The 20,796-nt window shown below is 43.4% G+C and overlaps 1 protein-coding gene across 6 annotated transcripts in view; it reads right to left on the reverse strand.

Moving 5' to 3' along the window:
* The window catches only part of MIEF2 (mitochondrial elongation factor 2), a 226,562-nt gene that overhangs the window by 55,985 nt on the left and 149,781 nt on the right, over positions 1-20,796 (reverse strand). For all 6 annotated transcript variants that reach the window (XM_069645698.1, XM_069645699.1, XM_069645697.1 and 3 more), the window contains one exon: positions 5,537-5,690. In XM_069645698.1, coding sequence (XP_069501799.1) covers positions 5,537-5,683 — 147 coding nt within the window. In that variant the 5' untranslated portion in view covers positions 5,684-5,690. The remainder of the gene's footprint in view (positions 1-5,536; positions 5,691-20,796) is intronic.

Raw genomic sequence — 20,796 nt, forward strand, 5'->3', positions numbered from 1 at the left:
AATTGGGCACAAAGTCCTGGATTTTCTTTCTAGTTTTGCATTACTTTTATGACTAGTTTTCTTGGCTTACCGTCAATCCAGTGACCTGCGACTTTACTGGAATATGAAATTGTGCAATTAGGGGTCTCCTATCCCCATCCAGTGGCCTATTCATACTATCCAAGGCCAAAGAACACGTTCACTATGATTGCTGAATTAAGAGTCGCCGACTAGACGAGCTATACATATAAGCCTGGCTCTTATGTAAGGCCTTATAAAATTCCCCTGGCAACACGTCTGTGCCTGGGGTCTTACCCGAGGGCAATGCTCTTATTGTGGTCAGGACTTCCTCTGAGGTTATGGGCTCTTCCAGCATATTCATTTGCTGTTCGTCTAGGTGTGGCAGGGTAATGAGATCCAGCACATCTTGCAGCTTGCCCTCACGCTCCGAGGGTCGGAGTACAAACTTCTGTAATATTCCGAAAACACTTTATTAAATGTCTGCTTGCGTATTAGCCTCATTATCCCCTGTGGTCTGGCTGGAGTATATTGGGGATCTCTCGTTCCTATTTTTAATGTGTTAAATGAAGAGTAATTCCATCATGACACTAAAAGGGGGCAAACAATAACATCCAGGAACATCTGGTATGATGAAATATTACTTGTGGGAAAAGAAAGGGCAAACGGCACATGTTACGTCTGCTCACTCATCCCACACATAATAGGGGCACCCAATCGCTTCCTGCCTCAGGCTGTATCATATGAGGAAGCAGGATGCCTAATGCACCTATCCCTCTGCAAAACTGGGGGTCTATTTCAAGGAACAAGTGCTTCTGTCCAGTGGGTGGATGAAAGAGTAGAGGTTTACACAGATAATTGCGTGCAACTTGACAGGATGGCAGAAGAAATAGAAACCAAAAACATGATAGCAGAATATATAACAGAAGGCTCTAAAGGGGGGGGGGGGCAAATGATTAGTGAACACAAATGACTGCAGTGTGTAGATTAAGAGGGACTTCGTATATCATGGTGTCACACAAGACCATTAATGAGAACAAGAGGGACAGTGTGGTATAATGGTCAATGGGGGTGGGGAGATAATGCAATGTCGTGCTGAAGGCTTGGTAAGATTCAAACAAAATGTGGTGTCTAAAATAAACGATAGCTACAAGGCATTTAGGGAAAGTATGTGCATGCATTGACCAGGATAAGTGAAACACCTCAACCAGTTTACATAAAGAGCTTTACATGATTTTCTCTGTGTGTCAAGTCCATTGGGTCCACCTATTTAGGAACGGACACCGGCTGTGCAAAGTTGATCAGCAGTGAGGCACTGACGCAGGGGACAGCCGTCATCATGAATCTGTGGTGGGCATGTGGATCGAAGGCCTACACCCAGCTTCCTACCGATTGCAGTGGGGTTTGTGCGATTGCTACACTGCACAGCCCTGTCCTGTTGCTGCCCCGAAGCAACAATAACATGGGGCTTTTGTTAAAGGAGCACTTGGTGTGGTTGAAGGAAAAAGTGATGCAGCAAAACAAGGAGCAAACAAAGCGAGGGGTGCTAAAGAGAAATAGAGAGAGCAAGTAACTATTGGTCCGAGAAGAGCGCAGAAATTCTGGCAGTAATTCCTGCTGAGTTTTGGCTGTTTTCCAAGGCAACCACTTTTTGTATGTCTTTGCTGCTTCCAGGTGTGCAAACGGCAGCTAATGCCAAGTGTCTACAACTCACCAGGTATGAATTACTGCAACTGGCCAATTCAATAGCAAAAGGCCTAAACATGGTAAAGGAAGATCTGAGGGTGCTACGTTTATTGGCATTCCAGAATAGGCACGTGTTGGACCTTCTCACTGCCAGAGAGGGAGGAGTTTGTGCCAAGATAGGTAGCAGCTGTTGTAACATAGTGCACAATGGATAAGCAACAAATGGACCATTGAGTGCAGACAGGGCTCCAGATAAGGAGAGTACCAGGATTTTTTTACGCATGAAAATCTTGTAAATACGCCAGCTTTATTATTTTCCTGGGTACATTTACACACAGGTTTAGAGCAGAGGGCAGTGCAAAGGTCAGGTTACTTGACAGAAACCGGAAGGCTTCTTGTGATTTTTATCTACAAGGATGTAATTGCAAGCCACCTCTGAAACAAAGTATTTCTCTGAAGCCTTTCAAAAAAATAAACTGCACAGTGATAAAAGGAATGCTTTATTTCTATTCAGATGCACTGTGCATGTTTCCTAGAATTTTAGAATTGTATAATTAATAAGATGGAAAACTAAGCTGCAAGCACAGTGAAAGCAAACCAGTATTGCACAATTGTATTTTTCAGAGTTCTGGTGCTGGGTCCATAATCATGCAGAGGCAGATCATTTTTACACTTCTAATTTAATTTACAGTCTAATTATAAAAACAGTGTGTAAAATGATGACCATGCACGGTCTAGTTTACATCCATTCAACCTTGCAGTCAATGGGGTACATTACTATAAATGGTCAGTGGCAGCAGAGTCTTTGCTCAAGGGTGAGTAATTGTCATTGCACTGATCACAGGTGTTCTGGCCTCTCAAACCTTCAAGACTTGCAAATAAAACATCCAAAACCTTACTCTCAAGAAAGTGCAAGCGCTGTTCAAAAACAAACAAATTAAAGTTACATTGGTAATTGAAATAGAAACTCAGCAAAACCTGCGCCAAGTATTTAACTTTATGTAGCGCTTCATAAATGGCTCGTAATAAATCTAGGTACTGTGATCATTATACCTCAGTCAATACTTAGTTAACCAACCTCTGAAGGATGTTAGCCAATAAGATAGCTCAGCCTGTTCAGCACTCGTTGCTGCAATCTCTGCATGATCTGTGGGTTGCAGGTTTGAATCCCGAGAAGTCCAACACAGCCTTTTGTCCTTTCGAGGTTGATAAAGGAGTACCGACTTTTGGTTTGGTGGTAATTGTGATAAATATGTTCTATGTACAGCGCTTTGCCAAAAGAGCTATATAAATAACCATTTGACCACTAGATTAGATAGAGAATTTAGCATGGAGTCCTTGCCTCTCTGCACTGTTGTATCTAACATTGGCATACCATTAGTTAGTAATAGCTCCAAGAAATTAGGACTTTCATTAAACATCAAAAGACAATTCTGCTATCGAATCTCAAAACACAATAAAAATTCATGTATGCTATACTATATAATTGCCTAGGTTTTTGTAATTTCAACATTTAAATATATACAGGAGAGATCAAATAATGAAAGGTGTATTCTGTCACAATGCAGAAAGATGCCGCATAGTAAAGATTTCCATACAGTTTTTTTCACACGTCGGCTGGACGTCGCATACATTTTACTCTTTTGCGAAGGAGAAAAGTAATTTTTACTCTCTTAAAATCACATTTACTCTCAAAGTTTAAAAATAGAGAGTAAAAACTCACCTCAAAATCTTATCTGGAGCACTGAGTGCAGCTATCAATGAAATAGACATTCCATGAGAAGATGACAAACAAAGCTAGTTGAGTGCAATCGAACAATTGGCGGCTGTGCACCCTTTTTGCATGGGTTGCCTGTTTGGCTTTCAGGAGTATTTCAAGTGACTGTCCCTGCGCTGGTCCTCATGCTCGTCACCTTCTGCATTGGCAAAACTATTTTGAGACTATACTAAAAAAAGGAGAGGACAATGTATGTTTCTCCTGAATGTTGATGGGGTAAATGATAAAAATAAGCCCGTTAACAAACTAGCCAAGGGTGAAAAGGTTGATGATGAGGTTGACTGGGTTACATTACAATACCATCAGGAGATCTAGAGAACTATGATACCCAATGGATTTCATGCAATAAGGATGGGAGAGGTGTGTGCGGCTAGAGGAACCATTGGAAGACTGGGAAGAAGATGAAGGTGACACGCAGACTAAAAAGAGTATGGATCCCTAAAGAGGGCAGCAGAGTGAGGACTGGGAGAAGGAAAAGGGTTTGTTGTTGATGGATCAATAAAAGGGAGGAATAATGTGGTAAAAATGCAAGTTCAGCGCAGTAAAAAGGCACACATTTATAAGCTGTGGGATTAGCCCACTAAAATGGGAGGGGGCTTAGTTGATAGCTACACAGTTCTATGCACTAGGCTGGAGAATGCCCTAAATAATTGTGTTTCAAGAAAATAACATATAGGAGATAAAGATGGATTACAGGTAAGTATACGTGGCTTAACATTAGACCGAGGCACTCTAAACAGGCCTCGGAGCATGCCTTTCATTATCACATTTTACTAACGCACTTGGTAGCAGCAGAGGCTGGCACCACATTGCAAATTACACATTCACAGGACCATAAGGTGAGAAATGAATAGCTCTCGGTACTTTCGAGGTCAGGGAGCTAAGCTCATGGGTGCTGAAGAAAGGCAGTGGGCACACAATTTTAGAATTCAGCAAATTAATTTATGAAACTGGTCTATTGGCAGTTTTGAAGTGTCCCATGGTGGTTTCAAATTGCTCCTTGGCACATGTGAGTCTGAGAAAAGGTTCTAAGAGTTCTTAGGATGCAACATTAAAATGGTAATTTGCCAGCAGTTCAAGGCTCCTCAAGTGTCATGATCAACTATATTTTCATGAGAAACAGATGGAGATGACCGGTGGCAGATGAATAAAGATCTGCTGGCCATCTTAAATGCCTCAATGTTTTGGCACTATTGATGTGGAAATTGTTGGCTGGACTGTGACGTCACAGAGGTGGCTGAGGGTGTTGTGGTGAGGTTTGCAGGATCCAACCACGGCGGGGTAATGTATGCCTTTCTATAATGACACAGCTCTACCAATCAGATGCACATGGAATACTATCTCAATGTTGCAATTTGCTTTGATGCTAGTTAGTTTTATGGTTATAAAAACGTTTGTTTTAGGGGCGTATTTGACAGCGCCTTTCATGCAGTACTGTTCCGCCGTCTGTTAGAATTTCGCTTTCCCAGCTGTGCCTGGGCCAGGAATAAATAGCATTACTTATTGCCTGGTGTACACTTTTCTTTTTTTATTACTTTTGCAATTTTATTGGTGAGTTTTGAGACAACCCGCTCTACAGGATCACCAGAGTCATTTCGACACAAGTATTACCAAAGCTTACAGTGTCCCACCACAAGGTATCCTCTTCTCCAATCTGTACAAAGAACTATAATCCGGACATTCGCAACTGAACAAAGGTTTAGTCATGTATCCGGAGTCTTCTAGCTTTGAGTTTGTATGCTTAGGTCAGGACTTGGCCATGGGCTGGGCAGACCTTGCTGCACCGATGCTGTACAGCTTGAAGGTGGCTCACTACTCGAGCATTTTTTTTCCAGCTTTCTTTGGCTGTAGTGTCAGGGATCTAGCTTTGAAACACACCCTGAATTATTACTTTGACTTTTCCCTTAAAACATCCGTATTTTGCTTTAAAAACACGGTAGCCATAACTTCCTCAAAATCCAGCAAGATAATAGCTTGTTGCATTTAAATCGTTTCATTTTCTCACTACCATTGCCACCTCTCTGGCCATCAACCTCAAATCAGTAATAGCATGGCAAAGAAAACAGAGGTTCTTACCCGTTTCACTGTCAAAGTGGCGATTCCAAGCATAGCAGCCCCGCCAACACCCAACACCAGTCTAGCATTTGACAACAGGAAGTCCACAACTGTGCCAAACCCATCTTCATTTCTCTTTCTCCCCTTCTTCTGAACCAGCCCATCCATTTTAAATCTGCATGGAACAAGCCATCAAAAACGTTACAGGGGACAGGCAGGGTAGGAATACAATATCAGCAGGAATGCACGACCCAGATGCAGCCTCCCGCCCCAAACACCATGGGCAAGTGGCACAGCATACAGTTGATTTGTGATCTTATTAAAAAAAGTAGACAAAATCATCATGCATCATAGCCCCCAGCCAAAGAACAATTGCACCTATAACAAACAAGTTCATTCAGAAAGTACACCAACAATCGACTTTCCAAGTTTAGATATTGAAAGAAACAAGTGGTGGATAATGACTGCCTGGCACATCAATGCCGTCCAATTTCCAACTTAATGTAATACTAAAAGATTTCTATGCACTCCAGTTATCTAATTCTATATTTCAAACCATTTGTCTCTCTTCGAGACCATCTATAATCAGGGGTCGAAATTAACATTAGATAAGCAAGAGCTAAAATCAGCTTCTGGGTATCCGGCATTAACCAGTGAGCAGAAACGAACACTGTGGAACAAAGAGGTTCCGCAACATAGCGTTCCGCAAATCTAACCAACATGAGATGCAAACTTTACTTTGTGCTCGTTTGTTATGACCCTGTATGTTTTAATTTTCATTTAGATGTGTCCTAATGCTCATTTACAGATTTCCCCAAATGCAGAGGTAAATTTGCATAGGTGTGTTTGACATCAGTTGGCCTGGGGAGCCAAAAGTAGTTCCTGGTAGCTGTTGGTACCAAGCTATCCAGGCTCATATTGGCTACAAGCAGGAGCTAAATAGCTCCCAGCTCCCCTCAACTTCGAACCCTGATAATGTATTAAAAGTTTAACAAATTCCATGTATGGAGTGTGAAGAGTTTGAGATCTTAGGTTTAGGGTTCAGGAAGACCACTCCATCCCTCAATTGCAGGACTAGCCGGTATAGTGCAAGACTGCCCAACAGGTAAGCGCAGATGAGAAATGAAGGCTATGCTTACAGGTAGAAGGTTCTAAATAGAAGTATAGGGTAACGTACAACACACAATGTCTACACAGTAATACAAATCTACTCTTTCATATATGCTTTCGCAAAAATGGTATGTGGTGGTGCCCTGTTAAGATGGTAGCCTTACTGAGAGACTCTGAAATCGGCGGAGTTAATATAACAATTTGTCAGAACAGGTCACAGATAACCAGAGATGACTGCAGGTTGTCGTAGAAGGGGGTGGGAAAGGAGTGACTGGCCCCCAAAACTGGTAGGTGAGGAGTCAGCCAAGCTCCATTCCTCTATATGGTGCCGAACAGCTTCTGCTCTGGCTGCACAACGCTGATCTATGCTATGGATGGTCCACACTCTCTGCCTTTCCTAGTGACTGCTGGCCTGGAAGTAGTGGTGCAGCTGCTCTAGGGACCACAAAACATAGGCCTGGAGTGTGGTGTGCCAGCTCCAGTTGGCTTACGGCTGAAGTTACGCTCATTGATCCCAGGCTCCGTCAGCAACATGCCAAGTGTTCCCTTGCTACTGCAGTTTCAAAGGTAAACCGACATAAAGCAACAAAAATGGAAACACTCCACAAATGGACCCACCATACCTTGGATCATGTGATTCTTGCGCACAGAAAACAGGCCAGATGGACAAACGCTGAATAATTCATATCGATTCAAAAGTCCTTTTTTATGAACATGCTGCATTCATGGACTTCCCAGACTGATCAAACAGAAGGCAGACAGCTCCCAATGATCATTCTTTCAGTATTGAACCCGGTTTGGAGGAATATATATATATATATATATATATATATATTCCAGATGTCCGTGTCCATCAAGGACTGCTCTGTTGGTTGAAGCCACTATTTAAAAGTCCAGAGAATCACGGGCTGATTTTTCTAAGGGTGCTGTTAAAAACAAAAAATACCTGTGACCACAAAGAAAATAACACCTCCAAGCTGCAGCCTTTGATGAATAAGAATTTGTTTGCAGTATACACTCAACCTGTTTCTAGGCTGGTGTGTGAGTAAGAATCTGAGTGACTATTTGAGTCTGCTCTTTAAAATGATTAAAGTGAACAAGACCAAATGTAACGAGAATGTGGCTACACAACAGCAAACCCAAATGGGTTACCTCATCACTGAGGCAAACGAATGACAGTATTGAAGCTTTTCATAAACATTTCCCTGAAATAGTTCGCAAACTTGAACTACTGCAAAAATGAACCTGCAAGCAGAGCATGTTGTGGACAGTGGAGGGACAAATCAGTGTGGCAGAGGATAATTATAGAACCCTTTCCAGTGATATGGATAACACAATTAATGATCTACAATACCTCTTAAAAGCTCGAAGACCAGGCAATCCCTAACCACTCACTTTATAGGCCTTCCAGAAGAAGGTCAAGACCCAGTTGACTTCATGAAAGTTTTATTTCGAGAGGTCAAATAATAGATGTGGCCGAGATTGTTATTGAAGGGGCTCACTGGACACCTATACCAAAGCTGGTAAAAGGAGAAAGACTCGGGCTGATAAAAATTCAAAATATTGAAATACCAACAAAAACTCATGGTATTAAGGGCCTACAAAAGCCTATAAGAAGTCAAACGGGGCCCATCAAACCTAAGAATACTCAAGAACTTCTCGGCTGGAGTCCTCAAGTGTAGACAGGACTTGAATAAAGAATTCAAGGTGCCGAAGGTTCTTCAATTATATACAGTTGTCTTTTGTCTGAAGCATCAGCAAACAGCAACATTTCTAAGATTCTCAAGAAGCAATTTCCACATCTATGTTCTAAAAATCTTGCTACCTTAACATAGATTAATAATAGCAAAAAAAAATCTCAAAGAGCTTACCACCATCAAATCATCCAACAATCCAAGCATGTACATTCTGATGAAACTGAAGAACTTTGAGGACATTCACACCACCAATGACAGTCCATCATGGCAATAGAAAAGAAAGCATCTTCTGTGAGAGGCCTTAAGAAGGGGCTGCAGAGAGTCGGAAACCCCCTTTTGCATATCTAACTATATATGTATCATTCATTGGACCCAAAAGAAGGCATGAATTCCACTTCCTGTAGTTCATAAAGACATACCTTTTTTTTTTTAATAAGCACTGATGCACAGAGCTTAGCTATATATATATAATGCATTAAGACTGGGGAAAAAACAAATCTCATCTAGCAACACCAAAATGATTTTATTCAAGGGTGGCCTCCAGATAGCGTAACACTGATTGATTAATGCCATTGTAGGGACAAAGCACATTCAACAGCATACAGTGGCACGTCTGTTCCAATCACTTATTAGCAGACTTTATGGAACCCCCCTTGGTCACAATACACACAAATTGAATGGTTTCTCCCGGTTTTTGCTCAGTCTAGGATAAACCAAAATAACCTTTATATCCTTAGTTATTTGCCCTAGCTGCTATGGCTAGGATTGGACAAATTAGACTTAAAACGGGATCATCGTAGCAGGAACTGAAGATATAACCGTTGTACAAAGACCTTGTCCTTATTTTCAAGTCATACCTGGAACAATCTCTTCCAAGATGTGTAGACATTCTAAACATATACAGAAATATAGAAGAGTATAATATACATTTTACTATGCCAAAGTTAATGGCAATTGTGAATTTACAAGGAATGAGAGCGCCTGACTGGTGACTTCGCATGCAAGGGATAACAAGTTAATACTTGGGAATATGGATCCCAAAAGACTTAAAAAATCTTCCCTCAACTATATACCTGTAGTAGAGCATATTAAGTGAATACATAAGATGTTCCAATTTTATTCCTTACAGAAACAATTAATGTATTAACAATTAATTCAATTCCTCAACTCCACTACCTCACACAAATGCTTCTTATCCCATTATCAACCTCACTCATCTTAGTCAATCTATTTGAAAAAGAAAAAGGGTAAGGCTCACACTTGGTGTAATTAAAGCAAGCAAACTGAAAGCACGCAAGTGTGCCCAGATTGCGAGCTCCATCACTGAGCAATACGAATAGTTATGAATAATCTCAGGACAAACCCAAAGGATTCCCCAACTTGTAAGTGAAAAGAAATTGTAGTAACTGTACAACCTTATCTCAAGTGATGTTACTTCAAAAGGTGGCCAATCCCTACACACATTAAAACAAGATAAATGCACCCAGTCATAGGCTATATGATAAAAGCTGGAATGGAGGAAGCTTGAGTTGAGGGGTTGCTTTGAATTAACCATCCACCCCATTACCGATAAAACACTTATTATTCAGAGAAGATTCAGAGGGAAGCTCTCTGACATTTCCAAATAGAATGGGGCAACTTGCACTATGAATCATTTGAGGATCACTTAACCAATAACTTAAAACTCTTCTTGAAAAAAGCAAAAGCTATATTAGCACAAAGAACTTAATATACTGAAGAAAAGAATGGATCCTGCAATCTTTAGCTGTGCAGACATGTGGCGAGATATCAATGAGTTGGCCCACGGATCAATATCCAACCTTAAAACCCATTTAGAATTTGTGGATTACAGACACCACTGCTACGAAAACTATGTTTACTCACTGGAACTCACAACAGGGTCCTTACACAAGGAGGTGGGATATGCAAATGACAGCTTTTTACGGCAGAGGGGAATGCCCTTGCCAAACAGCTCTTACCACAGAAGGCAGAATTAATATACAACATATTTAATGGTTTAATATGATGTGTTAGGTATAGTGGTGATGATGATGATGATGATGATGATTATACATAAATATGAAACATGTAGAAGAAATGTGGAAGACATCGGTTTATTGATATTGAGGACAAAGACAAAATAAATGAGGTAGATATTTCAAAGCAATGTACATTTATTAAGGAATTCTAATGATGTAATTATCTTTTTCTCAAAAACACAGTTTATTTATACAAGGTTTGTGTTGCGTTTGTGACCCCCCCCCCTTTAAAATGTAGGAGTATAAGGAAAAGAAAGAAAAGGATACTTAGACTCTATAATGTAATTGCTATACAGTTAACGTTTGTCATCATGCAGCTAGCACTGCAAAGACAGCATTGTATTGCTTGTTTGATCACATTCTTATTTCCAAGGCCAAGGCAGAAACCTATAGGAACTGAATGTTAATGGTGTTTTGTATATCCCCCCTCCAAAAAGGTATGTGGTCGTTTATAGATAAGTAACTTTAAAAAACTGAAATCTTTCTTGGCAATGGCCTCACCTGAAGTCACCAAATGTTCACAAAATGTATTTGGGGTCTAGTTTGTAGTGTCCCAAGGTCCAATTTTTTACACCAGAGCAAAACTCCAATGTTAAGCAATGGTATACACCCAGAATGAAAGCCACAGTTCTGGTGAAAAGGAGCAGTCAAACTGGGAGAAGAGTCAGCAGAAGGGAAGTTGGTGCTCCAGTGGCGCCCAATGTTTTCCTATGGACTCAATGTTTTCTTGGGTGCCTAAGTCCAGAAGCAAGCCTTCAGTTAGGGAGAAAAAAAGCTGTTAAAGTCACAGGCCAGTGGAAAGGGTGCATGATGTACAGATTGCGACCCGTCGAGTCAATGTTGCAAGGACCCTGGACTACTTTGGCGAACTCAGCAGAGATTAGCCAGGTCCCAGGGCTTGGTGCAGCTACTTCAGATGTCGAGATTGCAACCTCAGCGAAGAAGATGGTGCAGGAGGATTCCCAGTAATGTATATGCAAGTAAGGTACTGTTGGAGCAGTCAAGGGTTTTTGACAATACCTACTGTTGATGCACTGCAAAACACCCCGACTCTCGGACACAAGGTAAGCCTGTAAAGAGGCTACCAGTACTATACCAATGAGACCCTGAATCCACAGGCAAGTAAACCAGCTGCACTAAATGATTCAAGAAAAGTAAGCTGTATTGTGTGCCTTCTGGTCTTGTAGTGAGGTCTAAAGCGCACAGGTTCAAGCAGCACTTCACTTTCTGAGTTTAGAATGCAGGAGCAGAGCCTCGGTTTTACTTAGGCAGGCCCTTCCAGCTGCTTTGGGAAGAGTCCCAACGTTCAACAAAAGGTATGGTACAGATACACTCATTTTTACACATGGAGGTTGGGATACACATCCAGGCTCCAATGAGACCTACACAGCCATTCAAACATTTGGTGACCCAATCAGGAGTGACAGCATAATTGAAAACTTTTCTAGAAACCCCTCAATTTGTAAATTCTGGATTAAATCTAAGGTACTCATTTATACACCTGGCCAAACCGGGCTATGACTGCCCTGAGCTCCCAGGTGGAGTTTTAGGATGACTATTCCCATATTTGGCACAGTTATTTCCATGCCGACCAGGTAAACATAGCCTTGTTGCCAACTTCTACTGGTCTTAGAAATGCGGGTTGCCATTTTAATCGGGAACTGCCGAGAAGACTACTTTGCTCCAGAACCTAAAATGGCTGCAACATTATAAACCAGTGCCACCAATAAGTGGGTTACACATAAGGAGCCTAGTAGGGCAACCTGCTCAGGGAAACAAATTGCAGGGTACCCTTTGTGGACACTTGATCTGGGAGCAACTCCCACGTACACATACAGTGAGTTCCATCATCAATGAGACCCTGGACAGGGCCTATTGGGTGAAGGATAGGGGGGGAATTGTGTGCGTGTGGGGGGGGGGGGGGGGGAGTGACACATGAGGGCAAAATAAAAATGGACTGGAAAGGGGGGGCTCCCTGTGACAGTTTAAAAGCCTTTCATCCTCACCATGGTAAAAGTCGAGCTGAAACCCAGAAATGCCAATGCTGATGTGGGCCTTACAAATTCTTAAAAATCCCACCAGACCTGGAGGGCAAGTGTTTTAGTTTACATACTCGACCTAAGAGAAGTGCTCTCGCCCCATGGTGATGGGTGACACAATATTTACCAGTGATTTATATAAAATGATGCAAGTCACCAAAAAGTACAAATCCATATTTGGTGCAATGCTGCCATCCAAATACCAACCATGCATAGTAAAACTATTATTATTATGGCGGAGAGTGGCAGTCCTGCAGAGAACCCTACCCTGCTGAGTCTGTCCACCCTGTTCATTCGCTACCGAAGGAGGAGGAGCTACTGAGGCATCTACATCTCACCAGACCGCGGAGCGGACGCGGAGTGGCGGAGAGTGGCAGTCCTGCAGAGAACCCGACCATGCCGAGTCTGTCCACCCTGTTCATTCCCTACCGAAGGAGGAGGAGCTACTGAGGCATCTACATCTCACCAGACCGCGGAGCGGACGTGGAGTGGCGGAGAGTGGCAGTTCTGCAGTCATGGCTGTCGTGACTGGATTGACTGCCTCCCCCCTGGCTCCACTTGAAGAAGAAAACGGGCGCCTATGACGTTTGCGCTCCTGCCCGCATTTAGAAAAACGTTCTCAAGTTGAAACTTTTATCTCAGCGAATACGCCAGCAATTTCTGTCAAACCCGGCAAAAGTTTCGGAAATAAAGTAGGAAAGAAAGTCTTCAAGTTACCACCACACTCTTCAGGATCAAACCTTTGGCCTACATCAAATGGTACTTTTCACCTGGCCCCCCCGCCAACTTTTCCACAGGCCTCCAATCAACTCTTACAACGACCAACTACCGAGACCATTGCTACACAGAACAACCCGGTCCCCCTTGCCGAGTCCCTTCCCGCTCGCTTACTGGCTTTCCCCAGAGGGGGGGGGCTGAGTCTGCAGTTGGGGAGGCAAGCTCCGACGAGGGGGGGGCCGAGTGCAAACCTTCCGCCAGTAAACACGGTGTGGAGAAGGTTGAGGAGCAGCGACGGGCTGGTGAGCCTTTAGGAGCCCCCGCGCGGAGCTGTGCCGGGGCCCGTGGAAGTGCGGGTGGGCTTGGACCCAGTGGCGTGCCTGGGTCCTCGGGAGTCCTTGAACCCTGCTGCATCCCCAGACCCCCGCGTGGTCGACGCTTTGGTCCATGCAGAGGGTGGGGGCTCCGTCCCAAGAGCTGGTGGACCCAGGAGAGCTGCTGCCTGGTTCAAGCCCAGAACACACAGACGACACGCCCTGTGAAGCATCATCGGACCCGAAGTCCTTCAGCCCTTTTGTGGAGCCTGAGCCACGCCTCCCCGGTGCTCAGCAGCTCAAAGTATTGAAAAACAAAAGCGCGCCAAACCCAAGGAAACGCCCTCGCCAATCATTGGACACAAACCAGGATAGAAGAAAACGACGCTTTAAAAATAAAGTAGACAAACTAACGTGGCAAACACTTAACATACAAAGAAATTCAGCAAGACTAAAACTGTCTGTAAACAAAGGCAGATCGTCGAATGTCAAGATCTCTGGAGCTGTACTTACTCCCTTGTCGACACTGGCAAACTTTTTAAAAAAAAGCAACAAGGCGCAAGATGCATCGGCTCACTGAGAGAACTCACGGACGCTGAACTTCTTGAAGCAGTCCAGGACCTTCAACCATTAAACAAAGAAAAACTGATGAGGCTCCAAAGACCACGCCAACTCCTAACTCTTGCCACCTTTTCATAGAAAAGACAATTCCGTCTAAACAACCTAGAAATTCACCCTACATTTGGTCAAATAAATGCAATCTTGGTTCCTAATGATTTCGTTTTTGGCCAAAACTCATGCATCCCTCAAATCTCAATCTCTTCACCATCCCTACCGAACACTTCTCCACTCACAGCAACTAACAAGCAGATGCATACTATTGAGCCTGAGGCCCTGGCTGCTGACTAAAGTCGAAAACAAGCGGTTGTACCAACTTCCCCACCGCTCATCATTACTTTTTGCTGAATCGCAGGACAAAACATTGCCAACTCCACCTCTTTGTACCAAAAAGATGAGACCACATCAAAACGAACCAGACGATCAAACTGAACCTCATCAAAATGTCCACCAGAATTTATCGGCTCTAGACTCCAGAGATAAGAGGAAATCGTACCATGACCATGACTCCCGCTTTGACAGATCAGGCTTTTCTATCCCTTCCACTCCTACGCATGGCCCAAATCGTAAATCTTCAACATCTGTCAAAAAAACACCAACAAAGAAGCCAGACTTACTTTCATACATGTCGGCACTAACAATTGCTCTGGTTCCTTTCACTAAACTTTATGAATCATTGTATAACACATTAAAGGACCACACAGTTCTACAGACCATGATTCATACTAAGCTTATTTTTCTAGAAGGCCACATCATGGCCCAAGAGGAAACAAAAAAAACACCTTGTGCAAACATGGTTGCTATATCTTCACGCCTGCAGGCAATAGAAACCACTTTGAACCATCTAGAGAAACGGGTTACTTCAAATGGTCCAGTCATTCCATCTACTAATCCATTGTCTCCTATTGACCTGACATCTGGCCATTCCCATAATACCATCTCTCTCGCGAAAATCACCTCGGTTCCCAAAAAACTGCAACTGCTCCCCCAAACAACAAATGGATCGGCTTCCAACATCCTCTTAGTAATAGACGAAGAAGAAAATAGAAATAAAGCGGCAACAGAACCGTTGGATCAACCTTATTCAATTTTTGAACCAGGGAAGACTAAACACACAAATCATCTTCCGACTTTGGACCTTCCCAGCACTAAAACACTCCCAAAGAAAACGAGCAACTCAGTATGCAAGCCTTCTCTAGCAACTTTGACATACTTTGCTTCTCAAATCCAACTACCTCAACAGGACTGTGAGCCCTTGAGTCCCCACGTTTCGCTTGTAAACCAAAATACCAAGAACTCACCAATAACAACTGAGGATTTCCTGTCAAATACAGACTTGATGAACCTTACAGAACATTCCGACGTGGCTGCTCCTACGGGCTCCTTGGCTCAGTTTTCTGGAAACTGAAATAGTTCTCCCTCATTGGGCTCACACACCAACGATCCCGCGACAAACAGGCCAGAAGATGCTAGCAGCCTATCGCCCTTTATGACCCTAGAGGAACGCCGGAAGAAGATCGAACTTTCAGCATCAGCTAGGGCAAAAACAGTGTAAAAAAAAATCAGCGACCTCCCCACACACCACAGTTCAAAGGACGGACCAAACAAATTCAAATCACGTCCGGAGGGACACAGGCGTAAATTGTCTAATCACCCAAACATTTCGAACTTACTACTACTCCCAGACACCCTCCCCAATCGATAGTGCGAAATCATCAACGGGAGGACAGTCCTAGACAAAACAAATTTCACGCACCCCGGTACCATAAATCTAAGACAAATACATCCCAAAAACCAATAAAGACCGAAAAACCACCCGGGAAATGGATTCTTAAACTGGAACAGACCAAAGAAAATCGAGACAAAGTTATACTAAACAGGGGAGGAACCTTGGTTCTAACACATCTCATACCAAAACTTACTCAAATCGCCTCAGACGACTTGTGGATAGTCGAACCAAGCCACTATCATGGAAGAACGGTGTGCCATCTTCACATTGTCTCAATAAGAGTCAAAAATACACTGATGGACCGAGAGAGAGACTTTCTAAGTCTGGGATACTACCTCTCTCAACAGAGAGAGGCTTCTGAACACGAAAACTTTAAAACCATGGAACCCACATGGAACAAGAAACAAAAAAACAGTGAAAATAGTTATCAATCAAGACCCCAACGTGCTTTAGACACAACTTAGCGAAAACGAATACCCTCCTACCGACTGGCTCCAACGAAGCGTCATAATAGCCCAAAAGTGAGTTTCTCGAGCAAGGACCAACTCCTATCTCAGCCCACCTTAACTCCATCTAAGGTTAAAACTGAAGATTCAAACAAAGACGATTCTGAAGCAAAAATTGATTTCCATAAAGAATAACAAGACTGCCACAGGAAGTTTATCAAAACTATCCATCCAGAGAATGGCGTCCCTCCACCGCCCCATACCAAAAACTCAACTTCGTCCAGCTTTTGGGCGTGGCTCCCAAAAGCACTGGCAACGCACCGTTCAAAATAGCAGCTCAAGAACAGAACCCCCACTCTAGATTCGGCGGATCCACGAAAGAGCTCTCATTTGGACCTTAAGCCTGGATCCTAGAACACCAGGGGCTATAAGCACTTAACTTCGCTCAGTGACGTTAACTTGGGCTCCTTCGACCTGTGGTGCCTTCAAGAAACCTGGTTGACCAAAACGCCGTCGCTCGACGGATATGAACTTTGCCTGGCCCCGCCAACAAAAGGTCCAGTGGGCCGACCCTCTTCGGGTTTGCTCACCGCATGCCGAATGGATAGAGGCCTAGCAATATCCAACATCATCGTCTCAAATTACTCTCTAATCGCAATTTTGCTAACCTGGTCACTTTATACCAACAGACTATCTCCATAGCAGTTCTCAACGTTTAATGGAACCCCGCTGCAATTGATAAAAGAAAAATCTAGAATTAATCGAGAACACGATTGACGAAGTACGATCCACCCATAACACCCATCACATTATAATATGTGGGGACCTGAACGCCCTATGCAATCAGAAAAATTCTAAGAGATCCTCGCCCGGCGAACAACGGGGCGAACATTGGCTTAACCTGATGAATTCAAGAAACTTTTACAATCTTGATATGGTATATAAAAACAACAACCGCCTACCAACTTGGGTCAATGGGAAATCTACGTCAACTATTGATTACACCTTCGTTTCTGAGCCCATCCTGTCTTTAACGACTTCCTTTGACGTTCTCCATACTTCATCCAGCGACAATAACATCTTGCTAACTACTTGGAAGTCACCCTATGTTAATCGCGACAGGATGGAGGTTGAGCTAGAGCAAAACCCTCAGGGAACCAGATTGCATTTTACAGCACACAGCATAAGAGACCTTACTAACCTCTACATAAATCCAAGACCCGTATTTACCATCAACCCTGTCGATTATGGTCCTCTCCTGACGCTATACGGAATGCTGAGGGGTAAACTTAATAAAAACCCTCGAACGACCACCCACTCATATGACAAACCTTTGGTCCAGAAACGTCGCGCCTCCAGGAAAATTAAAAGAAGCGCAGCAAGCCTTCCCATGACAGAAGGAAAGCTAGCAATTAAGGAAGCTACTAGAGAATGCAAAGCCTGGGTGTGATCGCATAAATGGAAGCTACACCAACAAGACGCGGAAGCCATATTGAAAACAATCTGCTCCAATAACTCAAAGGAATTCTGGTCGTTGCTGAACAAATCATCTTCACCAAACGGACCGGAAATCACAAACAGAATTAGCAAAGCCACCTGGGCAGTACATTTCAGATCCCTTTTTCAACTGCCCCCTGCCAACCCACTTGAGCCCAGCTCTTCGCAGACGACTATGTTCGGTCATAAACACCCGAACCAGACTGACCACTCGATAAACCTGGACGAACTAGGCGACATAAGAGACATCCTTAAAAAAACGGAAAAAATCCCGGGCACCTGACCCCGATGGGATCACAACTTTGACCTAAAATTGCACCCAAACGAATGGGCTAAATTCATAAAATCAGTGTTTATGAGATTTGTGGCTACACAATCTGTTCCCCATTCATGGTTATCCGTAATAGTGGTCCCATATATAAAAAAGGAGACAAACAAGACCCTATAAACCAGGCTTGTCCAACCTTTTTGAATGTGGGGGTCGAAGCATTAACTTTTTGTCACCCGGTGGGCCGGCGAGCCAAAAGTCAATGTCCTCACCCAAAGCAGTATATTCAAAATCGATGGTGTGTGACCTTTGACACAATAGCATCACAGGCAGTGATAGCCATGCAGTCCCAAAGATGGCTTTTGGTGTCAGGGACAGCGATTAAAGGTTAGTTTCTTGTGATTTCTTTCAGTGTGTATGTGTTGATATTTTTCTGAATTAGTGGGGGCGACCGAGCGTAGCGAGGGAGCCGTAACGATCTAGGGAGGGTTTGGAGGAGGAGGTCCCCCCCGCCCCAGATTTTTTCAAAATGGGGCTAAAATTGTGCATTTTACAGCAGGAAAAGTGGTCAAGAAGCCATAAGTTAACAATCAGTTCTAAAGGGGAACATGTGCATTATATGTCACTAACAGCAGACAAGAACATTGTAGAACAAAACACATTTTACTGATCAATGTGTCCACGATGTAAGACAGCACTATCACTGATGTAACACATTGGCATGCTGGTTGTGCCCAAAATGTGCCTCTGTAGCAACATGTCTATGCTGGTTGTTCCCAATTTAAGCCAGCATTGTCCTGTACAAAGCATTATTGATGCTGCCTGAGCATGTGCAGTGTGCCCAATACATATGCCAACTGTAACACACATTCATTACTTCTGTGATAATGAAAGAAGCATAATCCCATTCAAAAGATAAAATGTGGAAAATTGATCACCCAAAGGTGAACCCAATTGACAACTACTCCCATTTTAGTCATAGGGCAAAGTAGGAGTTTGTCCAACCCCAGAAAACTTCAATAAAGGTTTTTCATATTGTACCTATTGTGTACGTGTTATACTTGTGATACCATGCCTCCCCTACACAACACGCCACACCAATTTGTTAGCAATGATTTTGTCATCTAAATTAAGAAGAAAGTCAGAGCGATGGGAAAAATGTGCCTAGCAATGCAAGCTTTCAATTTTCCATCAAACACCAAACTAAATTAATGGAAAACATTTGAAGCAAACAGAACCAATTCAGATAGCAAGAGATGCATGCTGGCCCTTATTCTCGTAGGATTTTGTGCGACAAGAAGAGGAAGGAATAGCAAAACAGGGTCAGAAGTGGAGACTCAAAATCCATCTCTCGGCTGAAAAGAATCTTGTATTGAACAATACACCCTGGGCCTCATTACTATGCTGGTGGAATTGGTTTAACAGCGCCGGTAATGGTGCTGGTGCCATTAAACCCACTCCGCCCTATTATGAGGTTCCCTTGCGGGACCTGCTCTGGACGTCTGGTTTTACCAGATGTCCAGAGCGGGTCCCGCTAGGGGACCAGGGAGCTAACAGCAGACCTGTACTTAACGGGCTTGTTGTTAGCTCCCTCCCCATTCCCATTGAGCCCTATGGGTGCTCGAATGGGAATAGGGAAGGTCCGAACCCGGGTTCCCTGAAAGGGGAAATACCGGGCCCTCCAAGGTCGGAATGGCCCGGTATTTCCCCATTCAGGGAACCCAGACCCGAACCCAAGTTTGGAGGCAGCCATGAGCTTTTTAAGGGCATGGCTGCCTCCAAACTCGTAATGAGGCCCACTGTGTATCTCAGGATGATTTCAGAGAAAGCACCTTTCCACATACTATGCCTCGGCGTGTGCCAAATATCTTGAAGGAGCACAAACAAACAGGGAACTGTTGACTGCTAAGATACTTTTCAGTCTTTTAGGCCAAATTAATAATGAGTTATTTAGGAATACTTTCCCATACAAAAGAACCCTAAATTTAGGTGAGCAACAGTACTGAGAAAGCAAGTGTAATTCATGTGGATGCTTAGTTGGTGTGACCCCATTGTGCAGGGAGATATGGGATCACTGGGTATAACAATGTAAAATATACTCTCAAATACCAAGAATCCGTCAGGCCCATTGCAACTAATCAGGAGCATAGTAGAATTCCACAGCATAGAGAAGTTAAATGTAATGCTGAAAGCTGAAAGCAAACACATTGCAGCAGTGAGCGCTCAACCCACTGAGCTATCATATTGGCTATAGTAAAATGAGCAATTATTCGGTATTGGATACCATTAAACTGGTAACTGAAATTTAACAGCAGACCAGTTTAGTTCATCTGCAGGTCTGGTGCAAAGTTGGCCGCATGTCAAGCATGCATGCATCTACTTTTCAGGGAAATCGGCACACTCACAGGACATGCACACCCATACAAATTAATAAATAAACCAGGCAATGGCCTGTAACAGGAGGCACCAGAGGCAGTAACAGTCCTCCGCCACGGCCCAGAATTGGGGTCCACGGACCCGACAACATTGGAGAAAAAAAAAAAAACTGTCCATGGCCTGTAACTGCCTCTGATGCCCCCTTCCAGGCGGCACCAGGGCCATTAACAGTGCTCCGCCAGGCCCAGTTTAGTTATTTGCTTAATGTTTGTCGGGGCGTGGACCCGATTAATTTATTTTTTTCTGCAATGCTGGTCGGATCCAGCATTGCAGAAATAAATTAATTAATTGGGTCCACGGACCCGACAAACATCAAGCAAATAAATAAATAAACCAGGCCATGGCCTGTACTGCCTCTGGTGCCCCCTCAC

The sequence above is a fragment of the Ambystoma mexicanum genome, chromosome 2p (genome assembly GCF_040938575.1).
Source record: "Ambystoma mexicanum isolate Mex_15411 chromosome 2p, UKY_AmexF1_1, whole genome shotgun sequence".
In the NCBI taxonomy this organism is placed as follows: Eukaryota; Metazoa; Chordata; class Amphibia; order Caudata; family Ambystomatidae; genus Ambystoma; species Ambystoma mexicanum.